Genomic DNA, 24,019 nt, shown 5'->3' with positions numbered 1-24,019 from the left:
TAAATCGAGGGTTTTAAAGAACAGGCACTGAATTGGGAAAAGAAAAAAGAACTGACAGGGAGACTGTAGCTCGTTTAGTTCATTTGTTCACTCAGTAAACACGTTCTTATTACCTGTGACATTGAGACCATCTGAACGCTCACACCAGACGTGCCGAGACGAGCCTCTCCACGGTCCAGTTTTCCACTTGTAATCAAAACATTCACCGTCTACAGAAAGGATATAATCAGATGTTTTTGTTTAAAAAAATGTTTTTTTAAATTTAAAATTAAATTATATAAATTATATGAATATTGTTTGTCCTTTTCACCATTTTTATTTTTTGTGTAGCTTACACTTACATTTCTTAGTGTAAGAAAAAAAACAGGAAAAGGGACAAAACTATATCAGTGCTTAAATGTCTGAATTAATTGCAGTTCACATTAAAAAACATCCTTTGACTGGGACTATTGTGACCTGTACACGGTCGTGCTTCAAGCTCTTGTTCTGGACACTGCAGCAGGTTCTCTGGATCCTGGGCCACCACGGCTCTAGATCGAACTTGGACTGAACCGAAGCCCAGGTCAGCTCCATTTATGCAGCTTAGCTGGCATGAACTCCAAACAGTCCAGTCTGTCAAGTAGCACTCTCCTACAGAACAGAAATCAGTTAATCAGCACACCAAAATGCAACATCACTGTATCATGTAAAAACTAAGTTATTGATAAACACAGTGTCCATAATTAAGAATCCATAATTAAAGTTTTAAGTGTTAAATTTTAAGTGTTAAGTGCATATCCACAGCCTATTCATGGCTTTGGGAGATCATGTGCTGTTAAAATGTAATATTAAGCTAGTTAAAGGAAAATAAAACGTGAATGAAATGGCACACAAATCTTACACATTATACATTCTTTAAAATGAGCATTATGGTAGCCATCCATAATGTTTAGAAAGGCACTATACAGTGGTTATTAAATATTTACAAGTATTTATACCTATTTCTGGGGGTTCCATCCAGGAGAATCTTTAAATCAAGTTTGCAAACTGATTTACTAAAGAAATCAAAAAAGCTGGTCTCATTTTTCCTGCTTGATATAGTGGAAGTCATCGTGTGTCGAGGAGGCATTGTGTCAGGGTCCTGGGTCATTTGACCCAGCGTTTTGTGTTTATCATTATTATCATACTATGTTCTGGTTTATTCTGGTTATGTATTTGGGTTTAGACTTTGAGTTCTTCATGTTTTGGTTCTGTGCTTCCTCTGTCTGCCCGTGTGTTCCCTCCCTGTTGCTATGTCTGAGGTCTTGTGTCAAGCTCGTGTCTGTGCATACCTGTTGTTGTTTTTCCTGTTTTACTTTGATAGTTTCTGTCCTGTGTGTAGTGTGTCTGGTTTTGCTTCCCCTTGTCTAGTCAGCTTTGATTAGTCCCAGCTGTGCTCTCCTTCTGTGTCTCATGCCCTTGTTATCCCAGTGTGTATTTAAGGCCTGTGTTTCTCTGTGTCAGTGTCGCATCGTTAACGTCTGCTCACCATCCTCCCTCGCTGTGTGTTCCGTCTGCCTGCCTACTAGTTTAGTTTTTGTATTCCCAGTTCAGTTCAGTTTATGCACAGCAATAAAGCTGTTTAAGTTCACCTTTTGTCTTTGCGTTTTGGAGTCTGCGATTGGGTTCTTTTCTGCCTGCCCGCACACAGACCATGACACGTTGCAGAAATTAAAGAGCAGATGCTAGAAAAGTGAGACATTTACCCACTGTAAAAATAAACTTGTCAATCAGGCATTTCTGGTTCATTTTAGTCCTTCAAGGGATCTATGTTGGTAAATTACCCGCAGCTGAATATCATCTCTTACTTTGCACTAAACTCTGCGGCTCGTGGCAGAGAAAGAGTGAATGATTAGCATTAAGTAACAGCACTAGAACTGACAGGAAAAGAGAGCTCAAATAAAGGCTTTTAGAACAATCTGATAAATAATTAAAGTCATCCTCCCAAGAAGTAACAAATGGACATTTTTTACCATCATTCTGAGACAATGTTTCCTGTTATAGTATTTATATATATGCTAATTTAAAGTCATATCCTGAAGGACAACGTCAAGATAGAGCTGAAGGTCAAAACTATCCAAACTATGTACAGAGGAATTTAACTGGATATGACATTATCTGGGGGTGATGTATAATGTGAAAACGTCCTAGCACAGAACCCTGTGGAATTCTGTGATTAACTATTGTGTGTAAGCAAGGCTCCTTATTTACATACAAAAGTCAGAATCCATCAGATGATGAAATATTTAAAACCAGCACAGCAGAATTTCTTTCAATGTCAACAATTTAGTCAGTGTATTTAATAGTGAAGCACATTAATTGTAATACTAGTGTGAATAGTCTTGGGTTTGGGTCCAATAGTAACAGACAAGTTACTGTTACCTCAGCAAGTGACTGCTCTTTATTAACAAAGAGGCTGTTGGATTCAACAACAACCTACCTGGACAGGGTACAGTACAGGGTTCCTGCAGAACTATTTGTGTGTTTCCTTCTACTGAGGGCTCCAGATCCCCACACAGTTCATCGTCCACCACACTACCATCCTGTCGACCTGAACCGTCTGACACAAAGCACGACACATTCCTGAATCTCAGACCTTCTCCACACCTCGCTCCCTAATGGAAAAGCAAACAGAATTACACTAAATATGGATACAATTCAATCTACATTTAACTTCTGTAGTCCAGTCAGCTAGCTGGTAGCTTTAATCACATTCAGCTACTAGGCCTTCAAATGATTTTAAACCATTTGTGTTAGTCCTTGGTAAGTTTAAAAAAAAATTCTAAATATAGTAACAAACTACTGGTACTGGTACTACTGGTCACCTGCTGTTTGAAATGAGTTAAATATTAAACTATTATAACAATAATAATAATAATAATTAGTCAAGACATTTGTCATGTTAATTGTCCCATTTTTCATTTATAAAGTTCTTATGAATACTAAGTATAAATTCACTTTTATTTATACAGCACCAAATCACAACAACAGTCGCCTTAAGGCGCTTCATATTGTAAGGTAGACCGTGGCAACAGTGGGAAGGAAAAACGCCCTTTTAACAGGAAGAAACCTCCGACAGAACCAGACTCAGGGAGGGGCGGGGCCATCTGCTGTGATTGGTTATGGTGAGAGAAGGAAGACAGGATAAAGACACGCTGTGAAAAAGAGTCACAGTGTGTCTTTTAGGGTTTACTAAATAGTGAAATGGTCAAAGTCAGTCCTCTGGAAAGTCTCACAAGGTGTCATGACAGCATCTTGTGAGACACCTCCATTTTGGACTATCCCTCCTCATCTAGGTGAGTATGTCAGGATGGTTTAATATGACTTTAATGGTTTTATATAATATTTTTAACGCTAGTGAAATTAGTGACTAGTGAAAATCAAACACAGTGTTTCACTATTCTGGTAAATATGTTGAAGAAGAAGAGGAAGGCTAATTGACCTCAGATTTGCACTCAGACCAGGCGCTGTATCTCCACCTGTAGCAGGGCTTCACCAGGCAGGGCTTCCACTGTTCCATTTGGGATGGACATGGCCTCCCATCACCCTGCGGATCTTGGATCACTGTCCGTCTCCTCCACAGTTTGCCTGCCAAAAAGCAGATAAATGAATCAATTCAACTATTAATGGTTGGGTAAAAAAGAATAGGATAACATTAATTACTCGAAACATAAAGACAGTATTGTGTATATTTTCATGATGACAGCCTCACACTAAAAACAAATGTAGACTGTTTGTCTTCAGTTCCAGTTTAACTTTATTTTTGATGTTCTACAGTGTCTAAGCCCTGGTCCCTCATTATTGTGATATCACTGTTTTATTACAAAGACTTTTCTTATTTATTTGTTTGATGTAAACAGAAGGCCTGCACTACATACTGAGGTACAGAGTTTGAATGTCATAGCCATCTATCAGGCATGAAGGCTCTGTTGTTTTTGGTACTGTGCCTGGTACCTGTGCATTCATTTTCAGTTAGTGGTTTCAAACTGAACCTGATTTTCAGTTGTTTTTTAGTCAGTACTAAGTAAATAACAATAGATACAAGGCCTGAAGTATATGGTTTAAGTCAAGGGTCTTAAATATAAGGCTCGGGGGCCAGAATCAGCCTGGCAAAGACTCTGCCCCACTGGAAAGCTTTAGAGGGCATAGACGTTTAACTTTTAGCTGTGTTTTCATAAGTTTACAGCTGTTTCTACTGATAAAGACCTCTTTCTTTGCTAATTAATGTCATGTAACGCTGTGTGAGGCAAGGAAGGACAGGACCCAAAGTGTAGCACTCTTGGGCAGGACCAAACTCAAAGGCAGCTTTTTTTGAGGAATTTACAGATTTATTTAACTTCACTAGGAAGGCAATTGGTACTATACTGACAGAACAGACAGCCAGAGGGATGAGGGAGATCAAGACACCGGACGGAGGGAGACACAGACAATTTATACACAAGAGGGAACTGGGGCAGAGAAGAAACACCTGGGGAACATGGCTGGACATAATCTAACTAACAAGACAGGGGAAGCAAAACTGAACATGGCACACACAAGACAAGTTACTATCACTACAAAACAGGAAATGGTAAAAGGCCTGTATTTGTATAGCGCTTTACTAGTCCCTAAGGACCCCAAAGCGCTTTACACACCCAGTCATCCACCCATTCACACACTGGTGATGGCAGCTACATTGTAGCCACAGCCGCCCTGGGGCGCACTTACAGAGGCGAGGCTGCCGGACACTGGCGCCACCACGCCAGAAATCACTAACACTGAGACACAGGCAAGAAAGAGCGCGATGGACAGAGAGAGGGTGAGAGACAGAGAGCAAACTTGACATTCATAAACAGACATAACTGACTCACTGCTGGGGATGCTGGGGAGGACACAGAGATGCAAGACCAAGACAAACAGGACACAAAATGGAACAAAGCTCCGAACTAAGAACTAGCACCAAGGCCTCGCAAAACTGAACATCAGAATAAGATCCCTAAAAGAGTGAACAAGGCCAAACAATGCTAAACACAAACCCAAGCAAACTCCAAACACATGGTCAAACCCCAGGACCATGGCATTCAAACTATACCAAACAAATGGAATAAGAGATAAAGAATTTAATAACAGAAAAAAATCCTGTTTTATTTCTATCTAGTATAGAGATTTCACTGTAAATTTTCAGTAAAAAGTAAATAAATTTTTTTTTTATGGAATTTTACACATTACGACAGAATTTCTGAGACATACTATTGAAATTGCACCTCTTTTTCAACTGGGAATATGGGGAGAGAACGCCAAGAGTCCATTCTACCAGATTCACTGTGCATTAAAAGGAGTTTAAAGGAGGCAACTGGACTGTTTCACCTCTCATCCAAGAGGCTTCTTAAGGTCTAAAATCAAAAGCTGGAGAGTCCTGGGTATTTAAACCCTAGTGGGGTTGTCCATTAAGAAGGTCATTGACCCCCTATTAATCATTGTGAGTCATCACAGGTGTGAAAAAAAGGAACATGTTATTACGACCACCAGGGGTTTCAGATGAAACCACTGTGAGACCATACCTCACCCTATTATGTGGCCTATTGAAGTTACCTGATGCAAAATGGGAAAGGACCTCAAACTGCATTGAAGGCAGCTTACAGTATCATAAGCCACCACCTCTGTGTTTAAAGATGGTCATTCACATGGTTTCTTTTACTCTTCACTCAAACCATCTGTCCTAAATTCCAAAATGTGAACATTGGCATGATTCAGGTGTAGAGTCTTGTCCTGTCTGGATGGCTCTTCCATGTTGTGTCACATGTTTGTGGAGCAGCTGTTTGGTTTCTCCAATGTAGGGATCTGAGCACTACTCACACCACTGAACAGCTTATCTTGTGTTTGCGAGTTTTTGTCCTTGGGATGAACCACAAATTGTCTCAGAGTGGGGCTGGATCTGAAGTGCACTGTGATGTCATGCTTGGAGAAAATTCTCTGGGGTTTCTCTAACAAACCTGACTTGAATGACTATGTTCTTCTGTTTGCCATTCTGTCTCTCCCAAGTTGGTGTCTGACCTTTTCTATCTATCTACATTTATTTGATGAAGGCCTAGTTGGGACAACCACATGTTTTAAGAGCTTTCTTTCCATGTGTGAATTATAATACTATTTCCCTCCAGCCTTAGAGCCATTTTTACCCAGTGTTTCAGGGTCATGGATGAGATTGGATGGAGAAATTATTGCACTGGAGAGCGTACCTGAAACCTTCATCCAGATTTGACTCTGCTTCAGGTTGTGTTAGTTCAGTAATCCTTATTTCTGTTTCTGTGGCCATCTGTGTCCACTGTGAATGACCATCATTGAACAGAGATGGTGGCTTACGACACCATCTGTCAGCCACCTACAATGCAGCCTTGAGACATCTGACATAGTTAGACTCTTAACAGTCATCACTCCAACTGTTTCTCTCCGATAACTATGACAAGGAAGAAAACTGCATTGTTCCACCTGAATCAGAGGTTCAATTAATGGACTTTCCTCGTCAGTACCCTGACATAGACATAGGGATGCTGAACAGTGTGACTTTCCCATAGCACAACTTCCAGCAAGCCTTCTTTAAGATGAGAATCAACACCCCAGTCTACCAATTTAGAGGCACAACCCTACAGTAGAGGCATGTCAATCAAACTGGCCCTATGACATTCACAGCCTTAGGGTACACAGGATGAATCTCATCCACACAAGGGGCCCTGCCACCAAGGAGTTGTTTAACTACTTCAAAAATTCACAGAGTCATCTCCCTCGTCCCAGACTCTGCTTCCGTTACGGGAGGCATGCCAGCAGGATGGATGAAAAGTATTCCTTTCATTGACCAACTATATGCTCAGTTGACATCAGCAACACTCCCCCTACACCACACTCTGTGTGAGAAAACATTGCTTTTCCTTCCTGAGTCACATCATAATTTTCCAGAATTTAGGAGGTAGCTCAGGAAGTAGAGCAGGTCATCTACTAATCGGAAGGTTGGTGGTTCCCGTCCAAATGGCAAAGCATTCTTGGGAAAGATACCGAATTCCAAGTTGCTCTCTGAGGCACTTATCGGAGTGAGAATGTGTGAATGTCCAATAGAAAGGAATTAGGTGTAGAAAAAAGTGAATGGGTGAATCAGTACAAAGTGCTTCAAGTGCTCAAGTAGAATAGAAAAAGGAAGCAATTGCAACATGGCCTAACTGAACTCCTTGTTTCAGCTACTACCAGAGCCACACTCCATTTGGCCCGCCAGTACCTGTCTGCCACCTCCGGAGTCCTCCAAGCTACGCAAGCCTGACAGAACCCCTTCTTTAGCTTGTCAGCTCCCTTCATTCAATTCAATTCAATTTTATTTATATAGCGCCAAATCACAACAAAGGTCGCCTCAAGGCGCTTCATAGATACAGAGAAAAACCCAACAATCGTATGACCCCCTATGAGCAAGCATTCATCTATGATGTCCACCATGTTGTTTGGGGATTATCAACAAAACAATTACTGACCACCTTGTAGCTGCTCCTTTGTGAAGCCATCTCAACAATGTAGGTGAGGAACATGGTACATTTGGAGTCAGTATTCCCAGTTTCTCTCTGAATGCTGTCAAAGTTCTGATGGAGGTGGCCTCTGCCAGATGTTCCCAGTGCATCCTTCCTATATGTTTGGGTGTGCGAGGCCTGTCCACCATCCTACCCTGCCTTTTGATCTAACTAACTACTAGATGCTGATCTGTTAAATGCTTAGCTTCTCAAAAAGTCTCAAAAAAATATTTCCAGATTACAAATTACAAAATCAATCATTTACCCAGGGCGTACTAGTGCCATGTGCACATGAACATTCCTCTGTCACAAATTGCACATAAATCCAGTAATCTGAACCACTCAAGGCAGGCCGTTCCTCCCAATTACATCACACCAGGTCTCACTGTCATGTGATGAAGTAGGACAATGGAGTCACCAGGTGGGGAAACCTCCTGCACTATAACCAGCAACTCCAAGCTAAGAGAGCATTTGTAAAGCATTTGGACCATCTACATGAAGTAAAGGTTTGTAATTCCCACATTCACTTTTATTCCAGTGTTTATCATTCCTGTTAGAGCAGTTGAGCTGTGAACAGTTTCTATCTGTAAAATAACACAGTGCAGTGCAGATAAAGTACAGAAAACTTAAAAGGAAACATATGATTAGAGACTGTTGGACTCAAACGTTAGCACATAGTAGCAATACACTACTGCGAAAAATGTAACTGGTTAATTCCAATTCTTCCCTGGATTTGTTTACCTGCCAGTCCACATGTGTGACTACAGCCAGACCATGGTGACCAGTCAGACAGCTGGCAATTAACAGGACACTCCACAACACAGGATGCATTCATTTGCCACTTTCTCTCCAGACCAAGCTGCAAAGAAATATCATTAGTATTTGATGAACTCAAACAGAACCATTTACAAAGGTTTAAAAGGCAAGCAGTACTACACATCTCACCTCTTTGCAGAAGATGAGGTCTACAGATTTACCATCACTACGCACACAGTCCAGCATGCGGGTTTTGAATCCATTTCCACACACTGCTTTGTCACTGAGCTGACAGGTACTCCATTCTGAAGAGACACAGTAAAAGGTCAGCATAACAGGGGTGGCTGTAGCTCAGGAGGTAGGAGAGTAGGTCATCTACAGTCTGAAGGTTGGTGGTTCAATCTCTGGCTGCTTCAGTCTGTATGCCTGGGCAAAGTACTAACCCCAAGTTGTTTATTTCTGACCCATAAAATACTTTTTAATGACCGGGCCAAAGTTTCAGTTTAAACAACCGACATTCTGTTTTCCTTCCTTTAATTAATCCGTGCATGCTGGATGTGCACTCAGTGAAAGATCGCAAGTCTTTTGCAAAGCCAACACAAAAAGACAATCGTTCATGCTCACATTGACACCTATGAGGATTTAAACATACAGTACATGGAAAAAGCTCACACAGGCACAAAGTGAAACGGTAACTTTACACAGAAGGGCACTGAACAGCTTAAACCCAGGATGTGCTTGCTTTGGATCAAGTAATTAGTTCATTAGCAGGCCTCTGGAGAACTTCAAGATATGTTGAGGAAGTCATTTAGCCATTTAAATCAGCTGTGTTGGATCAAGGACACATCTAAAACCTGCAGGACACCGGCCCTTGAGGCCTGGAGTTTGAGACCCCTGCTTTAAGTACAGAATTTAATTGATTTGCATTCATTGTTTTTATTAACATACATAATATTGCAACTTCTTTGGAAACAAATCTGAACAGGTTAATGCTGACCAGTGATGTTGTAGGTGTAGTGGAAGCAGTTCCTGTTGAGTTTGCATGGCTCTGTCTCTTCAGTCGGTGGACACTCCTTCTTTTCTCCTGGCTGTCGGAGCGGGTAAGCACTCCTCTCCCGGGTGCTGTTCTCCCTACATGGCTGAAAAGCAGAGGGAAAGGTTCTGACTGTTTTACATAAGCACACATTAGAAGCGTGGAACATAAAGGCTTTTGATTTTTCTATGTTGCAGATAGACAGACAGAAGTAATTTGACTGAAATTTGAACTCTTTTGATGAGATGTGAGATTCAAGTGAGAAGTGCATCATATCTTGCATTGAAACACTAGCAGTTTGTATTGGTGAAATGTGTTCCTGATTTGAGAACTGTATTAACAGTAGTAAGAATTACTTTTCTGCTGTCACAATTGTGCCAAAGCGATCAAGAAAAACTCTAAAACCAGGACAGAAGCTAAGCTTGTTTTTTCACACACAAAGTCCTGAATGATCAGGCCTAATTCATATATTCACCTTCAGAAGTCAAAGTCATTATCAGTGATAATCCCAACTCTAATTCTAACCCTCGGCAATCAGAATATTGTTTTTATTTCACAGTTAATCCAAGTTTTGGCAACAGAGAACTGAGAAAATGATCATTTTAATTGGCACACAGGAAAATCTATTCACATTTTTCCAAAAATAAGTCACGACCTTCTCCAAAATATATGATCAAAGCTCCATGATATCCCAAAAGAGCACTTTGTTTACTTATGGTTTCCTTCCTTCCTTGTTTCATTCCATCCATCCAATCTCCTCTGCTTATCCAATTCAGGGTTGTGAGGGGTTGGAACCTATCCCAGCTACATTAACACAAGAGGTGGGGTACGCATAGAGACAGACAATTGTCCACAGTCACATTGATGAGATGAGATAGCCTTTATTTGTCAGTTGCAGGTCTTTTGCCCACAACCGAGATGACAGACCTTGCCGACCGTACATACAATACACAAACATCACATTGGGGAGACAGGTCAGGCTAGGTAGCGAGGAAAAAAACATCGAAATGTGTAACACAGAAGGATAATACAGGAATGCACAGATATCAACACACCATAGCACAATAAAACACAGACAGCAACATGGGAAAGAGTTCCAGTGTGTACATCTGATCTGGGACCGCTGCAATCTTTCGACTGCGCCTCCAACTGACCCGATGTCCACATCAGAGGGGAGGTAAGCGTTGGAGGTGGCGTTGGATCCGGGGTAGGGAGGGTGATGCGTCGGTGAGTGCTTATCAGTATCAGTATATGTATGTGTGTGCGTGTCCATAGTTCAGCTGAGACAGTGTCCTTCGCCCTGCCAGGCTAAGTAAACAGTCTTCCAGCCAACCCAGGTGGGCTTGCATGGAATGGGAAGAACAGACTAAACACAGTCGTTATCAGGGTGTTGTTGTTCAGCTCCGGCCTTGCAGCTGGCGCCGAAGGGGTATCCGCATAAGTGATGGTATTTTTTACTTTAGTGCGAGCAGCTCATATGAATTTCAAAGCAGCTCTACAGTCCAACACTGGTCTCTCAATCTCCCGCTGGAGAGCCGCGAGCTTCGCCATACTTGCGTTCTGTGATGTTGTCATTTCTTGTGCTCAAGGAGCCAATTTCTGAGAACTCACGGCAGTGTGCCTCCCCGAGATGTCATTCACCTACCATACCTATGGTACCTATGGTTTCTTGAGTTTCCAAAAGTAGAATGGGAACTACAATGTCTAACTATCCAGTCCCTCTTCTGTGGACTCATTTTTTTTTCTGTTGTTGTTGTTTTTTTAAAGGTTTAGATTGTTTGTAAATAAGAGCAACATAACAAAAATCCCTTTGTTATGTTGCTCTAAATCTAGACTGGTGTTGGACTTTCTTCTTTTCAGTCCTGACTGGTTTATATGGCACTTTTGCACATTGTTAACGGTCTTGTCCTGTTTGTTATTAGCAGTCTATCTGTCCTCACCTTTTGTCTCTTCTTTTCCCTTGACCCTCAGTTGGTCACTGCAGATTACTGCCCCTCCATGAGTCTGGTCCTGACAGAGAGCTCCTGTTGAAAAGGAGCGCTTACTTCCCACCAATCGCCAAGTGCTTGCACATAGAGTAAGCACTTGGCGATTGGTCATTGCGGTTCTCTCTTAAATAATGTAGGGTCTCACTATATAAGTGTGTTGACACGATTATTGTTAGCAGTATATAAATAAAAGTGAGTCCGCGTGTGCCTGTTCGTCTGTGTCTATATGTCAGGTTGGGTCTTAGACTCAACCTCTCTGGGTACATCTCAGGCCCCCTAAAGTACGGAGGCCTATCTCCCCTCACCACACTCCCTGCCGGTGGCTGATGCCCTCAGACGTTGGTGTGTTGGTGGTCCTTGTCGTCTGGGGCTGGGCGCTCATGCATGTACCGGCTCACTCCTGGTGGCCGATTGGCGGGGCCGGGCGCCTGCGGCCCGGCTGGGCTCCTTCAGGGGGGTGGGATGCCCTCAGGCCTCTGGCCTCTGGGCCTGAAGCTCGGTCCTCTCTGGCACAGCTGGCTGCCGGCAGAGCCCGCGGGCATGCCACTGCAACCCCCTCTGGCCTCTGCTCCGTAGCTGTGGGGTGACCTCTCGTTTGGGGCTCTACTCAGCTCTTCCCAGGAGGGTGGCACGGTTCCCCCCCCCTTTGGTGGTCCTCCTCGGGTCCTTGTACTCTGGGGCCTCTGGATATCTGGGGCCTGGATCTCCTCCATACCTGCTTCATACCCTGGTGGACGGGGCTATGGCTCCCCACACTCCCTAGCAGATCGTTACATGGAGAAACCTTTGGAATACAAGCATGCTGATCCACACAGGTGTGCACACAGGTGTACACACGGGTGTTCACAGACGCGGACTACACCTTTCTTGGCTGCTGCCTCAAAGCACATTGTGCGCTGTCTATCTTGCGTGCTGCACAATATCGTTTATTATTTAGTATCTACTGTTATCTACTGCTAGCTAGTTTATTGTGATGGTGCTGTTTTTTTTTATTATGTTGCTCTTTGTTGTTTGCTTTCTCTTCTGTTTTTTTTCTCCATACAGGTGATCCAGGTGTTTTGTTTGTTTTTTTTTCTTTCTTCCCCCCTTCTCACCGTCTCTTCTTCCCTTTGGTTTTCTTTCTCTCCCTCTCTTTCTTTCATTCTTTCTCCCTGTCCTATCCCCCAGTCATATCTGTCCTGTTTGTAGCAGCCGAAAATAAAATAAATTCATAATTATAATAAAGGTCAATCAAATGGACCAATATGGCAAGGCCATGATGATCCACTTGGTAAAATAAATCCGCTTGGCATCTTTCTTGGCCTTAAGACAACAATTCTGACGGCTAAAGATCCAAACGGGACACAAAAAAAAAAAGAAAAAAAAAAAAAAAAATATATATATATATATATATATAAATAAAAGTGAATTGAATTAACATACAAACAAATATGTGACACTGAGCAATACCAGCTAGATATATTTCGGCTCAGCTCAACACACAGCTCAATTCTGGATCCAGTATCCTGGAGACGGGCTAATCTTTATTCCACTTTGGAGTTGCATTCAGTAAGAAGTAGTGAACTACGGTAGGTATACTTCTCTTTGCTGGTAGTTTTCTCAGGTGGATGTTTCCATGCACCGTGGGGTAAGAGAACACAGCCTTCTGGGAGTGCCTGGCTGATAGCTGGAAGGTCCCCCACCTGGGGACTGATTTGTTGTCCTTGGGGACCTCGGCATTCATGTGAGCAATGACAGTGAAGGCTGGTGGAGTGTGATCGGGAGCAACATCCTACCTGACGTCTAAGGAGCTCGGAAAGAAAAGCGTCTGGACTTCTTTAAGTTGCTTAAACTTAAAGGGTGAGCTCATTGTGAAACCATGCCCCACCCTATCATGTGATTTCGAAATCACATGATAGGGTGGGGCATGGTTTCACAATGAGTTCACCCGAAACCCTGGCTGATTGTGACCCACACCCGTTTTTACACCTTGGCTCCTGTGATTAGGTAGAGGATCATTAGGGGGTCCTTTGTCCCTCTTTGGGGGGAAACTCCCACTGGGTTTAAATCTGGGACTCTCCACCATTTGACCTTAGAACTGAAGAAGCTTCTCGGATGAGAGGTGAAACGTTTTCAAGCAACTTAAAGAAGTCCAAACGCTTTTCTTTCCAAGCTCCTTAGACTACGATGACCTGGATGACTGAGAACCTTCACAGACACATCCTACCTGACCTAAACCTGAGCGACGCGCTGGTTGTCTATAATAAGCATGAGTTTTCATAAGTGCATTTGGCACTAGGACACACTTGGTTGCAGGCTAATGATTGATTCTGTAATCATATCATGCATTTCATGGACTTTTGGGTGGAGAGGTGAGCTGCTTCTGTTGGCGTCATCATGCAGTTATTTGTATAAATTGGCTGAGATAAGAATTAGCAACTCCAAGTCTGAATCTTTTGTTTTCATCTGGGAAAAGTTAAAGTGTCTACCCTGGGGTGGGGTTGAATTATTGCCCCAAGTACATCAGTTTGTCTCAGAGTCTTATTCACTAAAGAGGGAAAAATGATGAAGGACACTGACAGATGGATTTGTGCAACATATGCAGTAATGCTACTGCTGTAGCATGAGATTGAGTATGAAAGAGAAGTTTTTGATTTACTGGGCAATATATTTTCCTACCCTCACCTATGACCACAAGCTCTGGGTAGTGACTAAAAAATGAGATCACAAATACAAACAGTTGACATTAGCTTCCTCTGAAGGGTGTCTTGGCTCTCCTATAGAAGTAGGGTTAGAGCTTGGTCATGCTGAAGGGACTGAAATTAGAGCCTTTACTCCTCCTTATCAAAAGGAGCCAATTCAGGTCCTTCGTGCATCTGACCTTTTGAGCATCATCTAGGTGAGATGTGCTGGACAAGTCCAACTGGAAGCAAACCCTATTCTAACCCAGGATATGCTGGTGAGAACATATGTCTCGGCTGGTTTAGAAGCATCTTAATTTCCACCTTGTTTAGCTCCTCATGTTGGTGCTGCGCTTTTACTTTTTCCCACCATTGGCTGCCAGATTTTCATCTTCTCTCCTATTGGTAAATTAATTGGAGCTACATACTATATATCCCATTCTGGACTGCAATAATGAGTGAAATTTTGTCCTTGTTCAAAATATAGGGTTAAGATTACCACCTATGATGACTTAGAAATAAGAGAGTTAATCCAGTTATTTTTCATTTAAATTTCTTTTTCATTTTTGTGCAAAGTTTGGGAACATTTGTATTACCAGTCTCATCAGTTAATTCTAGTAACTTGTTAGATTATAAACAATTTGGGTCAATAATTGCTGACTTTCATCTGGTAATTAAGATAACTCACTGAAAATGATGCTACAAAGCAGGGGAAGGCTTTAAACTATATCACTACTGTATCCAGTGTAATGGTTTTTAACTTCATTACACAATAGCCATAAAGAAATACGAGACAATCTGATTGGCTGAGAAGTCTTAAAACTCTGAAGTTGCTGGGTCCAATCTATTTACACATATGGGAAATTAGAATTCACTTCATGCAGCATGCTTATCTTTCTTAAACTGCCTTTACACCACAAGACACATTCACCCATCAACAAACATATGTACTTATTCACAGAGTGCCTTTTTAGCACGAAGAGCGGGTTTAGTTGACACAGGCGGGGTTCCTCTATTACTATTACCTTCACTAGATCTCTGAATTCAAAACCACTACTTTAACTCTGGTTTAAACTATCCACTATATAATAAAGGCAACATGTCAGAAACAATGTAAGATTTAGAAAGAAAAAAAAAGACTGGCAACTTCATTCCATCCTTACCAGTGGACATGGGCTCCAAGCTCCCCAGTCTGACAACACACAGTCTTCCGGGCAGGGCAGGTGGCTCTTGCGGGCCCCCAAAGGCATTTCCTCTGGGTCACACAAATAGTCCTCCACCTGTTCAGAGGGCCCGTCTATAGTGTTCAGCATGCACCTGGTCACAAAAAGTTGAAGCAGAAGTTAGTTTCACAGCATTCCTTCAACAACACGCGAATATTTTTACAGTCTTCTTGAACTAAAGCTGTTAATAAACATGAATACATGTGGTCTTTGTAAAGTCTTTGTAAAGCTAAATATCTGGATATTAAACCAGATGTACTCTATATTGCCAAAAATATATTTTTTAATGAAAATGGTTTAACATCATGTCGACCCATCCTCTAAGCTATAACAGCTTCAACTCTTCTGGGAAGACTTTCCATATGATGGGGACTTTTGACTACTCTTCGAGAAGCACATTTGTGAGGTCAGACACTGATAATGGACACGAAGGCCAGTCCCCACTGGGGATTTTAATCATGTGGATTTAAAATCTGTGCTTTCTAAATTCCATCAGCACATTATGTGTGAAATGATCAGGCCAGACCCGATCAAGGGAACGCACACTGCTGAGGTAGTGAAGAAAGCCCACAAGAGACTCTACTTTCTGAGGGTTCTCAGAAAGAATAACATCCCTGAGAAACTGTTTGTGTCCTACTATCACTGCACAGTAGAAAATATCCTGGTATCCTTCTCCAGCTGCACAGTAGCACAGAAGAGAAACCACTGCAGGGTTATACGGGTCGCCCAGCGGATAGTGAGCTGTCCACTCCCCTCATTTAAAGAACTGCACAACTCCTACACTGAGAGTGGTCTCAGGAACATTAAGAAAATCCCTCAACACCCATCACTCCCTGATCATGACCTGTTTCAAAGTCTACTTTTAGCCAGATGATTAAGATCCATAAAGACAGACTTAGGAAAAGCTTTTATCCCTCAGCCATCACATTGCTGCTAAGATAATCAGACAATCTGACCGAATACAACTTTCATGTACAATGTTTACAATGTTACAACACTGTCTCATGTTACCATGTTTACAGCTTTATGAGCATCACTGCTCCCAACAAACATAATCCGGTCATTAAGTCTGACGTCACTAGCCATGTCTGGGCCTAAACTCCGCTGCAGGTCCATATATCAAACGATCACTATGGCATTACTGAGAGTTAAAAACTGTCTAAAGTCTTTCATCTTTAATAAAATGATCAGCGTTCTGCTCTACCAGGTGTAACAATTGAGTTTAACATCCAGGCATCCATGAAAACAGAATTTATGACATTTAACGGAGTTAGAAGTTAGCAGGAAGTTAGCTCGCTAGCTTCTATCTAAATACAATATAGCATGTCCTGACTGCGGGGTTTTGGAAACAAATTAAAACGTACAGCTCTGTTATCACTTCCAACATAAATGAAGACAGAAAACTAAACAGCAGTGACGTTTGTAGGGTTACTGAAGTTTGGCTAGCTGGTATATAATGATGTGCTACGTGACCGCTAGCAACACAGCTATGTTAGCATAATATAAACAAGCTAACTTTTTTTCCACTCGATAAGAGTTAGCGTGAGTGTTCTCGGTGGTCAGGAACAAATGTAATCGCATGGCAGGATGCTGTAAAAGGACCAAACTTCAGCCAGGAGAACAACTGAGATAATCCATCCACAGTGTTGGGGAGTAACGGAATACATGTACCGCCGTTACGTATTTAAAATACAAAATATGAGTAACTGTATTCCGTTACAGGTACCGTTTAAAAAGGTGGTATTTAGAATACAGTTACTTTGTTGAAATAAATGGATTACACGGCGGTACTTCCCTGTTTCATATTGTGGCGGGTCAGGACTGTTTGGGTTTTGTTTGACAGCTACGTTCTGTAGTTCCAGGCTTAGCTTCGAGCTAACGGGAGGTCGAGACCTACTACAGCCGGGAGGAACACCGCTTTCCCGGCACATCGTGCCTCGACCTCCCGGTCGGCTTCGAGCGTCCGAAGAATGCGGCTAAACCTTTTGCGAGATCCCGAGTTTGTTTTGCGAGAGCTTGCAAAACTTTTGCGAGATCCCGAGTTTGTTTTGCGAGATCTCGCAAAACTTTTGCGAGATCCCGAGTTAGTTATGCGAGATCTCGCAAAAGTCCGTCTTAATTTTTTTTTTCTCCCATGTCCCCTGCGGGGCTCCGTAAAAACAGGAGCTGGAAGCATGTAAATATAATAATAACCACTGCAGCCAAGAAGAGTGCCTGACGAGCCCAGTTGTAAGTAAGCTATTAAAACTCGACTGTACGCTGTGTTCGTGTTTTCCCCCGAAACAATAAGTTCAGTTGGAGCAACCTTTCAACACCTCTCTCTGTCTCTTGCAAGCAGAGTTGACCCACACAACAAAGTAAAGCTATTTTTCGGCTACGAGCCCCACACGGAACCGTATTAGTCAGAGGTCCCTTTATTACGGTTCGGAGCCGCGGACCTTCAGTAATAGTAATAAATCACACAGCAATAGTACATTCATGTAGTTGTAAAATGCATGATAATATGTTAAGTAATCCAAAGTATTCAGAATACGTTACTCTCATTGAGTAACGTAACGGAATACGTTACAGAATACATTTTAGGGCATGTATTCTGTATTCTGTAATGGAATACATTTTAAAAGTAACCTTCCCAACACTGTCCATCCACAATACGAGGTTAGTCATTCATATACTGCTACATGGGCTGGGCTGTAGTTACATCCTAAGGTTTTAATAACTGAGCTTAAATAAATGATTAGCGGTAATAAAAGCCGAGGGAGGTCAACAGATCACTGACTGTTTTAGGAGCTTTTTGAGATTAAATAAAACAAGATACAAAACATTAAACATGTTAACAACAAAAAAGCCGTATTAAACGCAGACTACTTTAGGCCCGGAAGTAGGATTCGTCACGTCATCACTTAACAACCGGATAGGTTGTTGGGAGCAGTGATTGTTCCCAACAAGGGTTGTTCACATCCCTGCTGTTATTTGCACACATTTCCCATTTTCTGTAAACAGTTTGTCAGGTTTTTTTAAAGCACAAATATATAGCACTTTTTGTATATTTTTAAAAGGATTATCTTACTCACTTTCACATTTCTTTGAATTTGAGTATGCTATTTTTACTAACTGTACGGTAATCTTTTTTTTGGATGTTAGAAATTTGCCCTTACAGTCTCTTATTTCTTTTTCTTTCTTTTTTTTTTTACTTTCGTTACTTTTGTGTGAATCTGCATGCTCCATCTGCCTGTCACTTTGCTGATGGAACACCTGAATTTCCCCAAAGAGGGACAACAAAGGATATTTCTATTCTATTCAATGATTTGGATGGGTCAGTGAATACTTTTGGCAATATAGTGTATATATTGGTTATAACATCATGCACTACTATTTTAATTTTTTGATCACTTTTTAACAATTCAGCACAAGCAAACACTCAGCTCTGTTTTTCCTCCAAAAGGAAGAATATCACCTGTTTAAAGCTCTACCTAAAGATCAGAGACACTGACACATGATTCTGTTCATCTTACTTGACGTTTCGGGTTTGAACACCTTCACCACAGTTGTCATTCAGGTCCACATTGCTGACTTTCCACACACTCCAAGGCTCTGCCACCCACACATACTGCCCACAGTCGCTGAGGCAAGGCACCACCTCATAGACCTGATGCACATAAAAACACCAGTTACCCTACAGGCACAGCTGCATGATGTCAAAGAGGAAATGTGTCAAAAAATAAGAAATTTAAATCCTTCCACTCAGTTTTGCTTAAGTTTGAAAATCATACATTATAATAAAACTAAATACCAAAACTAACTTTATGAAATAATTACAAAAAGCAGCAGCCTACTTACTTGAGCCTGTAAGTGGAATCCATTTGTAAAAGAAGACAAGGAAACAACAGAAAACAGCATTGTTTAGGTTATTATCCAAAAAAATAGGTATAAAGCTAGAATATAACACTTTAAGTGAGCCCTCTCTCACCTGGTTGACATGGTCCAATTTAGGGCAAGGTCTGCCACCATTGTATGGTTTTTCTCTGAGCCATTTAGAGCGAACTTTGACCCCACTGCCACATGATTTGCTACAGCGAGACCAGTTGGACCACTCACTTAGTTTGCAGTCAGATGGACAAGGAATGATGCAGGCTTCCTCAATATACCCTGTAACCAGTCACATAACAAAAAAGTAGAGCAAGACATTTGACAGCATCTTGGCTGTACACAGTTTTGGGAAGGTGTATGGCAAAATAGATTTTAATGGTCTGTTTGTATTATTTGACATACAGGTCATTCAGTCTCAAATTATTGTGGGCCTTCTGCTCGACCATCTCTGGTTTGCACAAAAATCTTATGGTCCAAAGTTTGGACATCTTAAATTGCTGTAAAATTTTTGTTTCACATATCCAATCATTTTCAAGATATATGTTTGTGAAAAATGGTCCATCCATCTGATGGACTAATGAGCAGGGACTCGTCCTGGTAAGACATGTCTGAAACACCTCAACTGGAAGTGATCCAGGAGTCATCCTGGTCAGATGACCGAATCGCCTTAACTTGATTTTTTTTTTTCAAGGAAACTAATCCGTCACTTGTATTTAAAGCCTATTCTTTTGTGACCATGGGTGAGGAAGAAACGTAGATTGATTGGTAAATCGACAGCTTCTCTATGCACGTGTTTAAATGTGTGTGCAAAAACTTAGGTTAAACATAGTATTTTCATAGCGGTGGCTTAGCTCACCGGGATGAGCAGGCGGCCATTTGCCGTATGGCTTTGGCCGCCTGCTTCACTTCACTATCTAATAAAGTCAGAACAAGGTACTTTCGAGGTTGTAGTGAAGTTGCGTTGTGATGGTTACTTTTCTCTATCTTTTCCAATAAGGTATGGTGTCTCCATTTCAAACTAAGTGCTCTATTAGGGTGATATGCCACTTTGAGGTCTTGGCCTGATTATTCAAGACCTTCTATTTAGAGAGAAGCATTTTAAAATTTACTCTGGATTTAAAGAAAGCCGCTGAATAGGAGCCAATATGGGAGACATATAGTCTTTCTTTCTCTTTCTGGTACCGGTTAGAACTCTCATTGCAGAGTACTGTGTGTGGTAAGTGTAACATAGTTAAATAGAGTTGAAGTTAAATCCTGCTAAATGGGACATTGGCACCACTTACTGTTGTAAAAGTCACCCTGCAACATTCACAAAGGGCAAGGGATTCTGGGTAATCCTCAAAATAATGGAGGATTCCTGCAAGGTAAGGAATGCGCAAATGTCGTGGGGAAGAAAAATCATATCGCAGGTTGTAACAGTAATACACTCTGACCCGATTATTTTTGTTGTTTAAACATCATTTGTTGCAGGTGTTCCAGTCCTTATGTTGACTTGATGCACGTTTATGTGAGATTTCTTTATTGGGAAGAGAGGGAAAAAAACACGGGAGCATAGTTAGCTAACGCTGTTGTTGCTTTTCCATTTAGGTCTTTACGCTGACTGCCCACGACAATAAATGAAAGCATCCTAACTTGTTGCCTTTTTGTTGTGAATGCAGGTATGTGACTGTGCCACACTGTTTAGAGAATACACATTGTTTTATGTACAGCTCTGAAATTTAAGATGCAGATTAATTGTGTTGAGGTTCTTCTATTTTGTTTGTATAATTTTACCACTATATGATCACACTGCAAGTGTAATTGTAATCCTCAGAATAATGGAGGATTCCTGCGAGGTCTTTACGCTGACTGCCCACGACAATAAATGAAAGCATTATAACCTGTTGCCTTTTTGTTGTGAATGCAGACCAGAGAAGACACTACACAGAGGTCACATAAGCATGCAAATCAGTAGCATAGGCTGTCTATATGACAACCAAGACAATTTACACAGTTTCACTGATTGAACACTTAATCACATTGTCTTTAGAATAATCAGCAGATGCAAATATATATATCTTGCAGCTAACTGACATCTCCAACATTTAGCTGTAACCCTGTCAAGTAGAGACGGCAGCAGAGGTGAAAACAGCACAAGGGATTGTGGGAAGTCCACTTCCACATCTGGACTCAGTGTATGCTGGACAGATCGAAGAAAGGGACAGACATATTGCTGCAGACCCCACTGACACTGGCAATGGACTGTTTATACTGCTTCCTTCTGGAAAGCGTTGTATGAACATACCAGACTGAGACACAGCTTCTTCCCCAGAGCTGTGAAATCCATTTCAATTCAGTGATGTTTTGCACATATTTCTAAGGCACAGGTGGATAGTAGCATTCAGTTGTCATTTTATTTTGTTAAATACCAATAAAATGATAGCAGAAGTGCTGTTACGTGTCTGGCCAATGTGTTTATTTGGTAGTTCAATGAAAGGCTTCAGTTTGTTAAGAGGGAGGAAAAAAAACTGTGTTCACATTTGCAGTTTTGTCTTGTTATATAATATTTGAAATTAAAGAAAAAATCTACATTTTCAGAAATATTTGTGGGTGTTTTCTTGTTTGTTTGGTTAGTTTTTTGTACTACTTGAACACTAAAGTGGCACTCCAATGAGATGACAGTGTTAGCAGTGGCCCACGGCTCATTTAAGTTTGAGACCCCTGCTCTGCGGGGAATGGTGTTAATGTGACGCCTTGGGGTCAGATTTAGTTATTCAGTCACAGAAAACTCACCGTGGCTGTTGCATCGAGAAGTCTCCACTATCCTGTTGTCTTGGTCATAGCACACCATGGCTTGGTAGCGGTACCCTTGGCCACACTCTTTGATGTCACCTTGTATTTTCATGCCAAGCTGACCCTCCATGCGACCACCCTCGGATAGGATACAGTCCGACCAGTTGCCTACAGGCTGGGCATTGTATTTATTACATGGGCAGTACTGGGTCTCACTTAGGGGATACAGCTGGTTGTTTTTACACTGGTCATGCTTTCTACTTCTCCCTGCAGAAACAGCAAAAGATAAACGGTTATCATCTATAAGAATTTTCCACTAGTGAAGGGTTCAATGTGGTGACCTTCACACACAGAAAAGTAACAATATGTTTTTACATCTACTGAACTAGCACTAAAGTTGCTGGAAGTCGGCGACTCACCTACTAGCATCCTTTTGCGGGTTCTGACACCCACACAATCTGCTGTACAGGAAGAAAACTTGGACCAGCTGCTGAGTTGACAGTCTTCCTGGCAGGGCACCTGACAGGGTTGGGTGAGAGATGGCATGGAGCTAGCAAACTTAAGACAAGCTTCAATGTCTGCTTGTCCACCATCCTGCTTTCGGCATGAAACAGCTAAAGAAGGGGGAAAAAAGGAATGATGGAGTTCTGCAAAAATGGACTTTTGTTTTTGTAATGGCACACCATTTGTATAAACGATAATGTGAACTAATCACTAATGGATTTGATTATCAGATTTAGAGTACTATATATACTATCAGGGTTGGGTATCAATTTCGATTTCTGTAACTGATTAGATTCACTTCAATTTTGACTCAGTCAGTCAGAAATATTATAATTCTGATCATTTATCAGTACATGTCCATGTTTTTATATCTATGTGTAAAAACAACGCTGACACTTGTGAGACTTCATCAGAGGTGTGAGCATCACAGCAGAGGCCTTTGTGTCAAAGTAAGTGAGGATAAAACTCAGAACAACATGAAGAAGACTTTCCTGGCCTGGCGTTTTATAGCAGATAATCTTCAGTAGATAGAAAAAGGGAAGAAAACCATGAACAATATCAACATATGAACATTACCTGATGTTGCTGAAGTGAAGCAGAGCAAAGTTATAGAGGTCTGATTAGAGACACAGCTAAGCATTTTGCAATTTAGCATCATTTGTAAAGTTTTTTTCAGTACTGAACAGCAGAAATGAGGCTTTTCTTGTCGAAGGTCATTTTTGAAAAAAAAAAACACAACAACCAAGAAACAGCGGGCGACGGTGCTGTACAAAACGGTAGTCCGGTGTGTAAAAAGCAAGCGAATAATGCAGAAAACAGAGATTTTGATGGTAAACTGGTCGCTGAGTACACTGAGAGAGAGAGCTGTGCAGGAAGTAAAAGCCAAAGTCAGAGGTAATTTATGACAATGTTTCTCAAACGAGAAGCGTAGTTTGGATCTTCTTTTGCTGCTGGTTCAGTGAATTTTGGTCAGAGTGATGAAACCTGCAGCTTCAGAATCTATGAGATGTCTGCTTTCAGCACCTGATGGCATTTCTGTGTACATGCTGTCGGGAGAACGATCCACACTTTGTGTTTACATCTATGTGGAGAATCCGTTTACCTGCTTTTTGCTGTTTTAGCTGTTTGGTGGTTGTTGACACAGTTTTGTGAGCTTTAACCTAAGATTCTGGCATTTCTGGCAAAAGACATTTATATTTAAAAATTGATTCAGGATTTTATGAAACAATATCGTTTTATTCAAACTAAAATCTTTTTAAACCTACCCCAACATACTATCGTTTCAGCTGTCACAGAAAAATATAGATGGGCATGATTTAATAGCAGAACTTTTTTTTTTTTCCAATTGCCACTATTTAAGGTTATCTCTGTTTACTTCTGTTTAATATCCACAACATGGTTATGCCTTATGTAAGTGAAAGGGTGCACAGTAAAAGGGTAGTATTGTACTAATCAATTTAATTAAATTCAGTTCAGTTTTATTTATACAGCCTCAAATCACAACATCATTTGCATCAAGGCACAGTCCTACAATAAAATAATACATACAGAGAAAAACCCAACAATCATATGACCCACTATGAGCAAATACTTTGGCAACAGTGGGAAGGAAAAACTCCCTTTTAACAGGAAGAAACCTCCAGCAGAACCAGGCTCAGGGAGGGGCGGGGCC

The 24,019-nt window shown here is 41.3% G+C and overlaps 1 protein-coding gene across 1 annotated transcript in view; it reads right to left on the bottom strand.

Annotated features, from left to right (window-relative positions):
• thsd7aa (thrombospondin, type I, domain containing 7Aa) overlaps positions 1–24,019 on the bottom strand; it is a 167,689-nt gene that overhangs the window by 21,721 nt on the left and 121,949 nt on the right. The window contains exons 12-24 of the mRNA XM_084919656.1: positions 22,263–22,457; positions 21,844–22,110; positions 19,172–19,350; positions 19,042–19,047; positions 18,717–18,850; positions 15,142–15,295; positions 9,295–9,436; positions 8,487–8,602; positions 8,283–8,400; positions 3,461–3,606; positions 2,459–2,633; positions 457–630; positions 114–209 (exon numbers count right to left, since the gene is read on the bottom strand). Of these exons, the coding sequence (XP_084775782.1) occupies positions 114–209; positions 457–630; positions 2,459–2,633; positions 3,461–3,606; positions 8,283–8,400; positions 8,487–8,602; positions 9,295–9,436; positions 15,142–15,295; positions 18,717–18,850; positions 19,042–19,047; positions 19,172–19,350; positions 21,844–22,110; positions 22,263–22,457 (1,902 nt within the window). The remainder of the gene's footprint in view (positions 1–113; positions 210–456; positions 631–2,458; positions 2,634–3,460; positions 3,607–8,282; positions 8,401–8,486; positions 8,603–9,294; positions 9,437–15,141; positions 15,296–18,716; positions 18,851–19,041; positions 19,048–19,171; positions 19,351–21,843; positions 22,111–22,262; positions 22,458–24,019) is intronic.

The sequence above is a fragment of the Perissodus microlepis genome, chromosome 22 (assembly GCF_051167445.1).
Source record: "Perissodus microlepis isolate ML-2025 ecotype Zambia chromosome 22, ASM5116744v1, whole genome shotgun sequence".
In the NCBI taxonomy this organism is placed as follows: Eukaryota; Metazoa; Chordata; class Actinopteri; order Cichliformes; family Cichlidae; genus Perissodus; species Perissodus microlepis.
This window is presented reverse-complemented; position numbering and strand designations above follow the sequence as displayed.